This window comes from Fusarium oxysporum, chromosome 2 (assembly GCF_000149955.1).
Source record: "Fusarium oxysporum f. sp. lycopersici 4287 chromosome 2, whole genome shotgun sequence".
Classification (NCBI taxonomy): Eukaryota; Fungi; Ascomycota; class Sordariomycetes; order Hypocreales; family Nectriaceae; genus Fusarium; species Fusarium oxysporum.
In genome coordinates this window covers 744,049-759,195 of record NC_030987.1, presented here as the reverse complement: position 1 = coordinate 759,195, position 15,147 = coordinate 744,049, and the positions used below count along the sequence as shown (strand labels likewise).

Below are 15,147 nucleotides of genomic sequence, written 5' to 3'. Positions count from 1 at the left end.
AACGTCACCACCACAAGACATCATCCGGATATCCGCTCAAGAGCCTCAAGAACCTCGGCTAAAGACATCGAATCTTATCAATCTAACCTCTAGAGCATCTCAAACTAAACTAGAAGCCGAAATCGCAGCTTTGCCACGTTTTAACCCCCACCAGAGGTCAACTAGCGCGGAGAATTCTGCTTGTGAAAGCCTCAATGGTGATGGTGGCATGGAGGAACTGATTGATAAGGAGTGGGGCGAAACGCCAAGACAATGAAGAATGTGGAGTTTTTACGTACAAGGGGGGATTCTGCGCGGATGAGACCGGCGATATTTTGCGGCGATGTCGTGAGAGCTTCACTTGAGAAACATTGAGTTCGTAAAGAGTACGGTGAGTAGCATGAATTGATTGAAAGATGACTGTGTGAGAGACAATTGCCAATCCACAGCAAATGCTACGTCTTGTTGGGTCGAGGTGACATGGAGATTTGACAGCAAAGAGGAAAAAAAGCTGGAGCCCAGACATTTTTCGGTTGGCCTCGAAAGTGGATGATCAGGGGTGTTCCCTCCACTTCCCTTCCCGCTGCGGCGCGTTTTACGTTTACGATCACGCGTTGTTCAATTGCCTTCAATTCTTGGTCACTGCGCCTCGATCCAAATCATCAAGAAATCCAAGGAGAGCTGAAAAAGACCACGCGTAATACCAGATCAATACTGAAATTGGCTGTAATTATTCATCATTTAATTGTCCGTGACGACAGTGTTGGTGGTTATTTGCGTATTCGGTTTTTACGATTACGAAAGGGAAGCTAGGGGAGATAAGATTAAAAGAGGTGACAAGCATCATGGAAGTGAAAGAGGGTTCCATTTTGGACTGTCAGATCGTGGCATGGTTACAGTCGTTTGGCTCTTTGCATTCATGCGGTGTTTGACAAAGAAGAAGTTGTGGTAGCACAGTTGGTGGAAGACACCTCAAGCCCGTGCTGAGAACAATATCTTGAGAAAGCTGTATTCTTCTAGAAGTCAACTGACCTTTTTTGAAGTCAATTACTCACACTATGATCGCCCTGAAAGGAGTCAAGGTCTTCCCTGTAGCCCACGCGGTCGATACGCCACACCAGTGTCTGCAAGCCACTAACAGCGGCCCTCTCCCAGCGGTGCATACAGACAAGGTACTCATCCGTAAATCTTATGCTCGGCGCGGAATCTTGCAGCTTGTGGTAATGTACCGTGATGACACAAGCTGTCCGATTGGTTTATCGCATTCACTTGTAGTCCAATTGGCCACTCAGACTCTGATTTCAAGAATTGGTGATGACATTTTGATCTCTTTTTTCTGGAGTCTATTCCGTAATTTCAGTGACAGCGCCGCCATTTTACATTGAGAAAAAAGAGACCAAGGGCCTTCTCCACAACAAGATTAGTTCTCGGCTTTACTGTACCGGTATTAATTGGATGCACACGTTAGGTCGTTTGTTAAACGTTGAGTCCCCTAACAGAATAGGCGTCCTCCGCCTAGATTGCCTATGATCCTACGACCCTCCGACCGACACTTTGAATATCCCTCCACTTTCTTCCGGTCTCCATCATTTCCCGCTTCTTGGACCATCCCATCAATCTCAATCTCCCTCCACACCCTCTTGACCCCCTTTTACCTCTTTTTTTCTTCCTTCTCTTTTTTCTATTTCCCCTCTCCCGTCGTAATCGCTTCCCTTCTCACATCAGAGAATATTCCTTTCTCTGTTGCCTTGTCGAGTTGGTGGTCGTCGCCTCCTTTGATTCGTCGCTATTTTTTTCTGTGGCTGTCCCCAGCGCAGCTAGGCCTCAACGCCTTGCCCCTCCACCTCCCACCGCGTTTCTGGGTCATCCGCCTTGAATAGTTGGAAGTAATAGAACTGTCACTCAGGGAATGTAAGTAATACATTTTATCTGCCTAAGCCTCACCCATACTCGTCATCTGCTCCGTCGTTGCACCCATTTCTTTGTTGTGGTGTTGCCAATGGCTACTTCAAATACCCGCCTTTTCTCCAGATCTTTTCTTCTTCCCCGGACTTACACCTGCGCTTAGACCAAAATCAATGTGGTAAACGATATCGACGAATAACCCTTCTATCTTCGAATCGAATCCAACATCATGGCTTCGATTCTTCTGCCGAAGCGCTTCCGCGGCGAGGCTCCCGTCACCGAAAAAACTACACCGTCATGGGCCTCCAAGCGACTTACGCCCATCGCCCAGTTCCTCTCCCGACTCGCGTGCTCTCACCCGATCCATACCGTCGTCGTTGTCGCCGTCCTCGCGAGCACCTCATACGTCGGCCTTCTTCAGGAGAGCCTCTTTAACACCGATGTTGAAAGTGCTACTCTTGGCAAGGCCGATTGGTCTACCCTCGTTGAAGGTAGCAGAGTCCTACGCGCAGGACCTGAGACTGCTTGGAACTGGAAGGCCGTCGAGCAGGACGCCGTTCCCGATGCTGGCTCGGATGCCGACCACCTTGCCCTCCTGACTCTTGTCTTCCCCGACAGCCTCTCCGCCGAATCCTCCAGCACTGCTCCTCGCTCTCACCACGTGCCTATCCCTCAGAACCTCTCTATTACATCTCTTCCCTCTACCGAGAACCCGTTCACCGCCTACTCCCAGGACAGCATCCTCGCCTACGCTCTTCCCTACTCTGAGGGCCCCGAGTTCCTGGCTGCTGCCCAGGAGATTCCCAACGAAGATGCCGTCGAGATTGAGACCAAGCACGGACGCGAGAAGAAAACATGGATCATGAAGGCTGCCAAGGTCAACACCCGCAACAGCGTTGTCCAGTGGGTCAGCAATGCTTGGACTGAGTTCGTCGACCTTCTCAAGAACGCCGAGACTCTCGATATTGTCATCATGCTTCTTGGTTATATCGCTATGCACCTGACCTTTGTTTCCCTCTTCCTCTCTATGCGCAAGATGGGTTCCAAGTTCTGGCTCGGTGTCTGCACTCTGTTCTCCTCTGTCTTTGCCTTCCTCTTTGGTCTTGTGGTCACTACCAAGCTGGGTGTTCCCATCAGCGTCATTCTTCTGTCTGAGGGTCTCCCCTTCTTGGTTGTCACCATTGGATTCGAGAAGAACATTGTTCTCACCCGTGCCGTCATGTCCCACGCCATTGAGCATCGACGAATCCAGGCTCAGAACTCCAAGTCTGGCAAGCGATCTCCTGAGCGCTCCATGCAGAACATGATTCAATATGCTGTTCAGGCCGCCATCAAGGAGAAGGGTTTCGAGATCATCCGCGATTACGCTATTGAGATCGTCATTCTCGTCATTGGTGCTGCTTCTGGTGTTCAGGGTGGTCTTCAGCAGTTCTGCTTCCTGGCCGCCTGGACCCTGTTCTTCGACTTCATCCTCCTCTTCACTTTCTACACTGCCATTCTCAGCATCAAGCTTGAAATCAACCGTATCAAGCGCCATGTTGATATGCGTATGGCCCTTGAGGATGATGGTGTCAGCCGCCGTGTCGCCGAGAACGTCGCCAAGGGTGATGATGATTTGAACCGCGTCAAGGGCGACACCTCTCTGTTCGGCCGCAAGAGCAGCAGCATTCCCAAGTTCAAGGTCTTGATGATTCTCGGCTTCATCTTCGTCAACATTGTCAACATCTGCTCGATCCCATTCCGCAACCCCAGCTCTATGTCCACCATCCGAACTTGGGCCAGCAGTCTGGGCGGCGTCGTCGCTCCTCTCTCCGTTGACCCCTTCAAGGTTGCCTCCAACGGTCTGGATGCTATCCTCGCTACCGCCAAGGCCAACAACCGACCTACCTTGGTCACTGTCTTGACTCCTATCAAGTACGAGCTCGAGTACCCTTCGATCCACTACGCCCTAGGTTCTGCTGCCAACAGCCCTGCCTACAACGATGCTTTCCACCACCACTTCCAGGGCTACGGTGTCGGCGGCCGCATGGTTGGTGGTATTCTCAAGTCTCTTGAGGATCCCGTTCTGTCCAAGTGGATTGTCATTGCCCTTGCTCTCAGTGTCGCTCTTAACGGCTACCTCTTCAACGTCGCTCGCTGGGGAATCAAGGACCCCAATGTCCCCGAGCACAGCATCGACCGAAACGAGCTTGCCCGTGCGCAGCAGTTCAACGACACCGGCTCCGCTACTCTTCCTCTCGGCGAATACGTTCCTCCCACTCCTATGCGAACCCAGCCCAGCACTCCTGCTATTACCGACGACGAGGCTGAGGGTCTTCACATGACCAAGGCTCGCCCTGCCAACCTGCCCAACCGAAGTAATGAAGAACTCGAGAAGCTCCTGTCCGAGAAGCGCGTCCGCGAGATGACCGACGAGGAAGTTATTTCCCTCTCTATGCGTGGCAAGATTCCTGGTTACGCACTTGAGAAGACCCTCGGTGACTTCACCCGCGCTGTTAAGATCCGACGAAGCATTATCGCCCGTAACAAGGCCACCACCGATGTTACCCACTCGCTCGACCGATCCAAGCTACCTTACGAGAACTATAACTGGGAGCGCGTCTTCGGCGCATGCTGTGAGAACGTCATTGGATACATGCCTCTTCCCGTCGGTGTTGCTGGTCCTCTCGTCATTGATGGACAGAGCTACTTCATCCCTATGGCCACTACTGAGGGTGTCTTGGTTGCCAGTGCCAGTCGAGGTTGCAAGGCCATCAACTCTGGTGGCGGTGCTATCACTGTCCTCACTGCTGATGGTATGACTCGTGGCCCTTGTGTTGCTTTCGAGACTCTTGAGCGCGCTGGTGCTGCCAAGCTCTGGCTTGACTCTGAGGCTGGTCAGGATATGATGAAGAAGGCCTTCAACTCCACTAGTCGCTTTGCCCGTCTCCAGTCCATGAAGACTGCTCTTGCTGGTACCAACCTGTACATTCGATTCAAGACCACCACCGGTGACGCTATGGGTATGAACATGATTTCCAAGGGTGTCGAGCACGCTCTGAGCGTCATGGCCAACGATGGAGGTTTCGACGACATGCAGATCATCTCTGTCTCTGGTAACTACTGCACGGATAAGAAGGCCGCGGCCCTCAACTGGATCGACGGACGTGGTAAGGGTGTTGTTGCTGAGGCCATCATCCCCGGTGAGGTTGTTCGCAGCGTTCTCAAGAGCGATGTCGACTCTCTTGTTGAGCTCAACGTTGCTAAGAACCTGATCGGTTCCGCTATGGCTGGCTCAGTCGGTGGTTTCAACGCCCACGCTGCCAATATTGTCGCTGCTATTTTCCTGGCCACTGGTCAGGACCCTGCTCAGGTTGTTGAGAGCGCCAACTGTATCACCATCATGAAGAAGTAAGTTTGTCCCAGACATCAAGCCGAACACACGCTAACATTTACAGCCTCAATGGAGCTCTTCAGATCTCCGTCTCTATGCCCTCGCTCGAGGTCGGAACTCTTGGTGGTGGTACCATCCTCGAGCCTCAGAGCGCCATGCTTGACATCCTTGGTGTCCGAGGCTCTCACCCCACCAACCCTGGAGACAACGCCCGCCGTCTTGCCCGCATCATCGGCGCAGCCGTTCTCGCAGGCGAGCTTTCTCTCTGCAGTGCCCTGGCCGCGGGTCATCTCGTCCGGGCTCACATGCAGCACAACCGAAGTGCCGCTCCCTCTCGCAGCACCACCCCCGCTCCTCCCATGACACCCGTCTCCTTGGCCATGACCAATGCCCAGGAGCGCTCAGCGTCAACAACATCGATGAGCGCCGCTGCTATTCAGAGGTCAAAGCGATAGACGAATAACTTTGCATTTGAAGGAGTAGAGGCGAGCGGATGATAAAAAGTTTACATAGACGAGAACATGTATGAGTATGATACACTACACACATGGTCTGGGATGGAGTGGATGGTCACACAGCATGGAGTTTTTGCATTGGACATTCTGGAAAGATGAGAGCATCCATACATACATACATATACAGCCGTCGAAAGATGGCAATATTGAAGATGGTAGTTATGATAAAGTGCCACTTCGCAATTCAAATTTAATCATTTTTTTGTTAAATCATGCATATGCCTTTACTCTCGCCACTACATCTCCATCAATGGACGTGAACTTGATGCCCTTGTCCTCCATGCCTCTCTTGCACTCCTCCCACTTATCAGGCATGACAGGCTTTGTCCCTTCATTAACAATCCAGGTGGTATATCCCTCCTGCAGCGCATCCTCCGCCGTGGCTTTGACGCAAAAGTCAGCTGCCAATCCAACCACAAAAACATCCGTAACACCCTGTTCACTCAACATGCCCGCGAGTCCACTATCACTCACCCTAAACGGATCATAAAACGCACTATACATCTCCACGCGCTCATCCTGGCCCTTTTCAATAACAGCATGAACACGCGAGACATCTAGCTCCGGTACCAGCTCACAGCCCGGCGTGCCTTGGACGCAGTGCGTTGGCCATAAAGTTGTCGTGTAGCTCTGGGAAGGGTCGTCAGGGTGCTGGATTGTTGTGGTTGATGTGTAGGGTGTTGAGGAGGCGTGGTTTGAGGCGAAGGATATGTGGGAGGATGGGTGGAAGTCTTTTGTTGCGAGGATGAGGGAGAAGGGGAGGGTTGTTAGGTGGTTTATTGGGGAGGCGATTGTGCGGCCTGAAGGGACGGCGAGGGAGCCGGACTGGAGATGTTAGCTGGGCTCGAGTGAGATGGGAGGCGAATAGAGGTGGTGATGGATGAGAAGGCGTGGCGTGGTACACTTATACCAACATGATGGTCTCATAGCAATCGTTGAATGCCGTGAGATATGACACCCAACAACGTGCGTGTCCAGACTCCGCGCAAGTCATGCTGAGCTTTCAACATCCTCATGTCTTGACATCAAATATTCCTGCAGAATATCCACATGGCTTCACATGAAGCCATGCCCAACTCATTCCCCCATGTTTATAGGCGACAGAGGGATACTCACAGGCGGGCAGAAGTCTTCTTGAAAGTCTACTATAATGAGCGCAGGTTTATACGGTTTATCGTTCGCCATGATTTCAATTCTCCAGTTATCGTTCAAGCGTATCACAGGGAGCGAGTGTCTTCAACGAGCGGTGTCTTGCAGATGATGACGATGGAGACGGGAAATGATCAACTGATAAGAGCCACCTTTTCCGATCGGCCCCGCTCTTCCGACGGAGGGGTATCAAGTTCAGATAACCGAGCACCATTCACCATAAAAAAAAAAGATTTACACTTCTAATTCCAAACTCTACACGGCATAAACATCAAGAAGATGGGCAAAAAAATAGTTTTTATAGGAATAGCCCGATGCGGGGGTCGAACCCGCAACCTTGAGATCGCGTACTCGTAAGAGTCTCACGCTCTACCGATTGAGCTAACCGGGCTCAATCTTGTTTGTTGAAGATGGTGCAGGTATCGCGATTCATGTCCATGGAGTGAAATGGGTAGTGCTCGAGGAGAAATTTTCAGTGTTGGTGGAGGCAATTGGGCCGTGGAGGGGCAGAGGGGTTAATAACTTCAGTGGGTTTTCAGGGACACCCTGGCCTTATGGCATGTGGAGACGGATCTACCCTGGATCGCGGATTGAGGCTCTTGGGAGATGGAAACTGAGATTATGGGTTTGGTATGTCTGTGTATAAGTGCTTTGTTTGATGTTATTGTACTTGATTCTGTTATTTTTGCATCTTTTTAATTGCCCGGCTCTCTTCTAACGTTACCAGGCAAACTGTTGTCTCACTTTGTTGTTGGGGTGATATGTCTTGTACAAACCTCCAACCAACAGACAACGAAACGTTTTGGGTAAAACGCAGCGATATCCGTACTCGTTTACAAAACGGTGTGGCACATGAAGTTCTGCTTGCGGCATTCACTGGCTCAAGCATCCAGGCACCCTCAAATCAGGCGTGAGCAAGTGCTTACGATAGATCTTGGGGTCGATATGCCGAACAAGTTCCTTTCAAACTACCAGATCGCGTCTTCCACCTTCGAAGAAGGAACGGGACATGACCATGCAGACATGATACGCAATCCAATAGTTTCTAGAGGAGATTGTTTCAACTTAGATAATTGAGTCAGTTTTATGATGATGCAGTCTGAATTTATAATCCCCTCTCTGGACTGTTGGATCTTTGACCTAACCGCCAAGTTCTTGTCATTATGCGTTAGCCGTCAGCACTACCGCGTAGTAAAACCACTATCTATAATCCTACAAGGATCTTCATCCATGGCCGCGCCTCTTCAGCGCATTCCTTCAGACTTTGATCGTGGAACGGACTCCTCATCACGGAATTCCGTGCCGCGCTTAGGCGCTTATGCACAGCCGTCACTCTGCACCAGTGGCATACGATGGATTAAATACAGAAGGCCCCTCGCTGCATGTTGGGAGCTAGACCGTTCTTCATTTCTCTCAAGATGTCGTCCAGCGCTGAGTTGGGCCTGTTGGCTCGTCTGCCTAGTTTGGCGAGTCCGTTGGGAATTGCCTCAATTGTTGTCATTGGGGTTATTGCGATTTATGTGATTGAGAAGCTCATCGGTGTTCCTTACCCACCCGATATCCCGCTTATAAGAGAACCAAAGGGCGCTCGTCGCTTTAGTCTTCGTACACGATGGGCATACCTTACAGACTGTCAAGCACTCTTCTACGAAGCATACCATGAAGTACACTCTCCCTCCCCTCTCAATGACCACCACTAACCCAGCACAGTATCTCAAGAAAGGCAAACCCGTCGTCATCCCAGGCTTCGGCGTCAGGATAGAGGTGTATTTGCCACAGAGTCAAATGAAAGGCGTACTTAACCAACCTGAAGACGTTCTCGACATGGAGCAAGCGTTCGCTGAAGTCGACCAAGTTCGATGGTCCCTTGGGCACGACAAATATGTCGTTGATGCGTGGCAAGGCCTTGTCGTCAAGTATGATCTGAATCGTGCGATTGAGATTATTGCGAACAACATGAAGGATGAACTTCATGAGGTTTTTGATGAGCAGTTTGGTACTGATACGGAGAACTGGAAGAGGATTGACCTTACCAAGACAGTCAAGATGATCGTTGCCCAGGCCGCTAGTCGCTTCACCGTTGGACTTCCACTCTGTAAGCCAACCATCACGTCAATTGTTTTGGGACATTGCTGATTTGTTAGGTCGGAATAAAGAGTACCTGCAGCTTGCGCTCGAGACTAACGATCTCTTCATCATGAACGCTGGTCTCACAGGCGGTCTACCCCGTATCCTACAGCCCATAACCGGAACACTCTTCGGCCAAATCGTCAAGACAAAAGTAAACAAGATGAAGAAATGGATCATCCCCCTCCTCAAACACCGCTTCGACAGGATAAACAACCACCCCGACGAACCGCAACCGCAAGACCAAGTTCAAATGATGATCAACTACGCTCTGCGCCATCGCCAGCACGAAGTAAACGACATGGAGTCATTAGCTCGTCGCGTCGTCGCTCAGAACTTTGGATCAATTCACAACACGCAGATTCAAGTTGTTAACTTGTTCTTGAACGTGTTGGGCTCTGATGCGGAGTTCAATACGATTGCTACTCTGCGCGATGAGATGGACCGTATTCTTGGGACTGATGACTCTGTGAATTGGACAAAGGGTGGTATCCAAGCTATGACGCGCGCCGATAGTGTCGCAAGAGAGTCAATTCGTCTATGTTCCTTCGGTGGCCGCGCTGTGTTTCGCAAAGTCATGATTGATGACTTCAAAACTGAAGATGGTCACCACGTCCCCAAGGGTTCAATCATCTCCTTCATGGGCCACCCTGCACAAACCGATAACGAACTCTACGAAGACGGTCTAAAATACGATCCATTCCGATTCTCGAGGGTTCGCGAAACAGCAGCTAACCGCGACGAAAAAGCACCGCCTGTTACGTTTGTCACCACGTCGCCTGAGTTCTTGACCTTTGGCCATGGGAAGCATGCGTGCCCGGGACGCTTCCTTATTGACTTTGAGATGAAGATGATCTTGGCATATGCTTTGAGGAATTATGATATTAAGTTTGCGGATGAGTATGAGGGGAAGAGACCGCCGAATTATTGGATTGCTGAGGCGAATAACCCGCCGAGTGGTGTGCAGATCATGGTTAAGAGGAGGGAGAGGACGTAGATGTTTACTGCATAGTTCTATAAGATCAAGAGAAGAGGAGTACCTTTACCTGATGTGTCTCATCAATACCTCTAGCGACTTTCACAATATGTGTCACCGGTGAGGGTGACAAAAGCTGGCTACCAGTGACTAGATAGGAGGGAAAAAGTAGTTCTTCGGCATAGACCAGTAGACACAGCACAAGGGTTACATTCACTGGCTCAAAGCCGGACATCTCAACTATGGGGTCTGTATTCAAGAATGAGATATCCCATTCTAAGTTCTCTGTGGTGATATAAGCTCTCAGCCACAAGTGAGATATCTCATTCGACCCTAATAGATATTTAAACCGTCAGGCTTCAGTTACTGCAGCCACTGACACGGTTGATGGTCGTCAAGCATCCGTCTCCCCAATGCTTACTGCCGCAGATTCGGCAGCCAGAGCGTCTGATGTCCTGGTAGTCATACCAGATCTGATTACCCGTGCGAGCACAGGTAGATCTCCCCTGAATGAAGATACCGCAGGCGCCTTGGCATGTACCTGTCTGCGGTCTCCCGCTCCTGATAGCGGCTGTTAGGTCTACATAGTTCCTGTTGTCAGATCAGGATCGACTTACCCAGGTGCGCCATAGTTGACGTCGTTGTTACGAATCAGCCGGTTGTTGACGGCGTCATCGCAGTTTTTGACGGAGATCGTACCGCAAAGACCACTGCCGTTGCAATCGTAGGAGTCACGAGTTTCGAGCTTGCTTCTCGGAGCGAGAGAAAAGCCTGGGGACGAGTCAATGCCGTCTGCGGGAGCAGCGAGGCATGTGCTCTGAGCGAGGAGAATGGATAAAGTGATAGTGTTGAAGCGCATCTTTGTAAGTTACAGTTTGAGATCTGAAATACTGTTGTGGCTGAGGTAGTCAGAAAGGTAGAATGAACGGGAGATGCCCCAGATTTTATAGATATTCGCCTCGATTTGTATTTACGTACTTGTGTCAGGGATATGACAATGTTGTCTAAAAGCAATGGCTAGACGAGATTCGTGCGAGACCCTGGTGGGACGAGGCAACTCAGGTAGAATCTCTACATGGTTACACATCGGCGGCGTAAAACTAGCTCGGGACCGAAGTCAAAAGTCAACAGAGTCCCGTCGACAGAAACCAACCTTGATAGGGCGACTGGTTGAGCAATGACAACCAAAGTGACGATGGATGGCTCGGCCTCCGAAAACTGTGCCCGGCATAGCGTCATGGTAAAGCCTCAACGTTCAATGAACCACTCGGAAGAAAGCGGTTGCCTCGTCGATCCGGATCTCTTTCAGCTACGGAATATACATGCGGACGATGATGTCGTTATCAACCTGCCTGTATGTCAAACTGCGGGATGGATACAAAGCCGGCCATGTCTTGGCTGGAGACTATGTGATTTGTTCCAACAACAGAAAATGATGTGGTGGAACTCCATGAGCGTAACTACAGACCACCTACACCCTGTCTTCATCCTTATTTGTCCAGAAAGTACAACATCTTGTATGATCCGTGAGGAGTGAGTGGTCGGAAGTCAAATGAAACTTGGAAAATCAGTCAGACTACTACTTCTTATAACTCGGAACACGGATGTGTATGTGGATGCAACAACCGGAGACCGCTAGCAACCAAGAGAACTTTCTGTGAGGGTATGTATGCCACAAGTCGGCATACCATTCTCGGAGTGTAGACTACGATAGGGAGGAGAGGAAGTAGACGCCGACGACAGAGTTCAATGAAGATGAAGAGAAGAGTAAGAAAAAGGTTGATTAACAATATCGAGCATTTCTGTCTGTGTTTAGTCAAATATCTGATCTTGAGGACTATAAGTCCAATTATCCTTATGACATGAGAGATCTTTACAAAGTAAGACAAGCAGTCCCGTAGCACCCGTCTACTAAACATGACTACATCATAGAGCCACATGACGCTGTAACAATCATTGTAACAACCAAAAGATCTACTTATCTTCAAATCCTTCTCGTTTTTCCTTTTAGATCAAAATGTGTCACATCACGTCACTGGATTGAATGTGATGAGGCTGACGCTGCGGTAGACATAATGAAAGAGTCACGAGTCAAGGAGTGAAGCGATAGTCTCTCGCTGTGTCTGTTTCTCTTTGATAGTAGCAAGATCTAGTATGATTAAAGCAAATATTCTTGTGGCATGAACAATGTTTCAAGAATCCAGACCAGAAATGTCCCCATATGCACCAAAATAGGCATGCACTTTCTGCTTAGAACCCCCATGTCATCGCCATCATGCTCGATCGCCAAGCATTATTCCATGACGGTTTACCCAAATGTTGCCTCTTTATCAATGATCTCCCTCCTGAGAAACCTAGTACGCATCCTCAGAGCCCTCTTCCTTGATATCTATTCCTTCTCCATCATCACTGCCCTAGCTCTTGGGCTCCAGCTTGTCTGGCATATCATCGTCGCTGTAGCCAAACGAAAACAAATCTTCATCGTAATCCTCACTAGGCACCTCTTGATCTTCGGCCTTGTTCTCATCCTTGTTCTGTTCCTTAGACTGGTTTTCAGCAAACTTCTTTCGAGGTTGATCGCTCTTGAAGGAAGCCTTTCGCTTTTGTGAAGCGGCTCTTCCCCCTGCGAGTCCCTTTGACCCCTTGTCTCGCTCTTCGTTTCGCAGATTGTGGTCCAATGTCCACACGCTATTGAAAAACCTCTCTCCTTGAAGTTGACGCGAGACATAACAGAGCTTTGGGGCATCAATGTCTCCTAGATACCTCATCTCGTACAAAGGGACAGTGACTGCGAGCGATTAGCACAATGGTTATCACAAACGTCATGCTGCCAAGCTGGTGGGAAGGTCTCTTACATGCAAACACGAAGTGCAAGTGATCCTCCGTGGCCGTCTGCAATCCTGAAAGAGCAGTTCCCTCCACACTGAAGCCTCAATCGGGTCGAAGATCATTTACGATTTCATCAACAAATTGATGAAATACAGTTCTCGGAAAGGTTATCATCTAGGGAAGGGGCTCACGAGGCCGTTTCAGACTCCTTGCTGAAGAAGATCAGTACACTGTATTGTAACGACGCTGCAAGCTTGGCTGGACTTACCATAATGCCCCAGATATGGGCGACGTGGTGGATATAGGACGCATTGTCTCTTTGGCCTTGTACCATCCCTCGTTACAGCCTCCCAGGCCTCCCGATCTTTCTTTAGGTGGAGAGATGATCTGAAATGACTAGAACGTCCTGTACTGCGATGTTCAGGGGCGATGAGAGCAGATATATCACTGTGAAATCTTACTGTCACAGCAGTTTGAGAAAAAGGTATAACGTGCCATTTTATCAAAGATATGGGTATCTATGTTATTACAACCACCTTTCATCATCTTAGGCGCCGCTGTCATATATCATCAATCATCCCATCTCCTTTAAATATTCATCCATCGAACTCCAACGCCAGACTAAACAAAAACCATCCCATATCACCTAGAAGAAGTAATGTCCATTAATAAGAGAATTGCTGACAGTCCCTCATCCAAGGAGTCCCAAGGCGAATAACAGTGCGATGCTGTCGTCTTCTCAAATAAGACATAGCCGTCTCCTTAGAACGGTACAGCCTCTGATCAACCCTATTCCCATACTGATGAGGATTCACGTGATCCTTCTCTTCACCAGTATAGCTCCCAAGACCCCTATCTGCAGTCCTGTCCAAGAGACAACTGATGCGATCAGCAGCAACAGTGTCGACTCTATCAGAGACAACCAAGAGAAAGTCCAGCGCGCCCCGAATAATAGAAGTGCGTTCATTTGCATCGCGGTAACAGTCCGCTTTTGCAAGACGGCGTTGTATTTCCAAGTCTTGTGCTGCAAATGGTGAATTGGGATCATCAAGTTCTTCATTCTCATCGGAAGTGCCTTCGGTCTCCTGATTGCTCATTTTGCTAAAGAAGTATGACGCTATGTTGAAACTGAGGTTGGTTTTAGACTTGTACTTTCTCTTTCGCTTGGACTTAGACTTCTCACTCTTGGCTGTCTCGTCTAGATCGAAAGTAACCCTTGTGTCTTTTGATGACTTCTTGGCTGGAAGAGGTGGCAGAGTCCTGTCTTCCTCGATCTCATCAAGAACAATGCCAGCCAAAGAAGTAGCTGGCTTGAGACAAGACTTTTCTGGTGAGAGAGTGGCGTGTTTGGGTTGGTTGACTGGTATCCCAGGCTTGGGTCTGCGGCCCATCTTGATGGCATGCATGTAGCAAGAAATGCGACCCATGATACTGGCCTTTTCTCCCTTGACATATTTGAAGTCTTTCGTGGATTTTGGCTCTGTGGGAGAGAACACCACAGCCTCTTCAGCCTTGGGAACAGATTCATCCTCAATGTTGCACAGAACAGCAGATTGAGGCTGGGCTGGCGACTTGGTGACAGTGATGACACCAGACTTGACTTTCTTGACGTCTAGAGACTCCATGACCGAACAGGGAGTGACACGACCGATGGCCTGACGTGCCAGTCTGGCTACCTTTTCATCCTCAGAGAAGATGTCCCTGACAGTGAAAGCATTGCCACCCCCTTTAGTCCTGGAGCTCTCTCCAGAAGATCTCCCCTCCGCTCCATTCTGAGTGTTGTGGGAACCATCGTCTGATTTGTTGGCCACAGAGCTGAGTCTTGCCATTAAACTTTCAGGCTCGACACCAGAGGTCGAGTACTCTCCTGTCCAGCCAAGCTTAGACATGTTAGCGGCGGGGGTACCAGGATCAGAGTATTCTCCAGTCCAACCAGACTTGGATGGCGGTTTGTTGGAAAGAGAGACGCCATCATTGTTATCGGCTGGAGTGTTGGGAGGAGCAGATCCAAAAGAAATACCAAAGATGGTGTTGCCTCCAGCTAAAGCATTAGAGTCTCCTTGGTCAGATGGTGTAATAGATGTGTGGGCTGATTCGTAGACAGAAGATGCTGACGTGAACACAGAGGGTGGGATAGAAGTTCCTGTGTTTTGTCGAGGAGATGATGTCAGTCTGGTAGGTAGAAGAGAGCTGACATCAACATCCTCTGCAACCTCAGATGAGTTGTTGCTGGGAATAGGTGTGTCAGACATTGTGACAGGATGCAAACCACAGAGCCGTAAAGTCTGGTGAGG

The 15,147-nt window shown here is 49.6% G+C and overlaps 5 protein-coding genes and 1 non-coding gene across 9 annotated transcripts; 2 read left to right on the top strand and 4 right to left on the bottom strand.

The window, feature by feature from the left end:
• The first annotated feature begins 1,350 nt into the window (after nt 1-1,350).
• Nucleotides 1,351-6,867, top strand: FOXG_05833 (3-hydroxy-3-methylglutaryl-coenzyme A reductase). Of its 3 annotated transcripts, XM_018384271.1 has the most exons (3): nt 1,351-1,890; nt 2,048-5,274; nt 5,322-6,867. In XM_018384271.1, exons 2-3 carry the CDS (start codon nt 2,114-2,116, stop codon nt 5,710-5,712), a joined length of 3,552 nt encoding a protein of 1,183 aa, XP_018241334.1. In that variant the 5' UTR covers nt 1,351-1,890; nt 2,048-2,113; the 3' UTR covers nt 5,713-6,867. The 3 variants fall into 3 exon arrangements, with proteins under 3 accessions (XP_018241334.1, XP_018241336.1, XP_018241335.1); XM_018384273.1 differs by having other exon boundaries at nt 2,048-6,867; XM_018384272.1 differs by lacking the exon at nt 1,351-1,890 and having other exon boundaries at nt 1,949-5,274.
• Nucleotides 5,252-7,490, bottom strand: FOXG_05832 (uncharacterized protein). Of its 2 annotated transcripts, XM_018384270.1 has the most exons (3): nt 6,889-7,018; nt 6,247-6,597; nt 5,943-6,155 (listed from the first exon to the last, which is right to left on the bottom strand). In XM_018384270.1, the coding sequence occupies exons 1-3, from the start codon at nt 6,955-6,957 to the stop codon at nt 6,009-6,011; spliced, it is 567 nt and encodes a 188-aa protein (XP_018241333.1). In that variant the 5' UTR covers nt 6,958-7,018; the 3' UTR covers nt 5,943-6,008. The 2 variants fall into 2 exon arrangements, with proteins under 2 accessions (XP_018241332.1, XP_018241333.1); XM_018384269.1 differs by having other exon boundaries at nt 5,252-6,597; nt 6,889-7,490.
• On the bottom strand, nt 7,230-7,312 carry FOXG_19129. The gene has a single exon. It is a non-coding gene; the product is annotated as a tRNA-Lys (tRNA).
• Nucleotides 7,491-8,270: 780 nt separating the features above from the next.
• FOXG_05831 (uncharacterized protein) lies at nt 8,271-10,300 on the top strand. The gene is made up of 3 exons (XM_018384268.1): nt 8,271-8,585; nt 8,632-9,016; nt 9,066-10,300. Exons 1-3 carry the CDS (start codon nt 8,304-8,306, stop codon nt 10,043-10,045), a joined length of 1,647 nt encoding a protein of 548 aa, XP_018241331.1. The 5' UTR covers nt 8,271-8,303; the 3' UTR covers nt 10,046-10,300.
• An 83-nt stretch (nt 10,301-10,383) lies between these two features.
• On the bottom strand, nt 10,384-10,883 carry FOXG_05830 (uncharacterized protein; the record flags this gene model as incomplete). Its single annotated transcript, XM_018384267.1, has 2 exons — nt 10,384-10,585; nt 10,642-10,883. 2 exons carry the CDS (start codon nt 10,881-10,883, stop codon nt 10,384-10,386), a joined length of 444 nt encoding a protein of 147 aa, XP_018241330.1.
• Nucleotides 10,884-12,438: 1,555 nt separating this feature from the next.
• FOXG_19128 (uncharacterized protein) lies at nt 12,439-15,105 on the bottom strand (the record flags this gene model as incomplete). Its single annotated transcript, XM_018399312.1, has 2 exons — nt 12,439-12,812; nt 13,539-15,105. The coding sequence occupies 2 exons, from the start codon at nt 15,103-15,105 to the stop codon at nt 12,439-12,441; spliced, it is 1,941 nt and encodes a 646-aa protein (XP_018241329.1).
• Between the last annotated feature and the right edge of the window lie 42 nt (nt 15,106-15,147).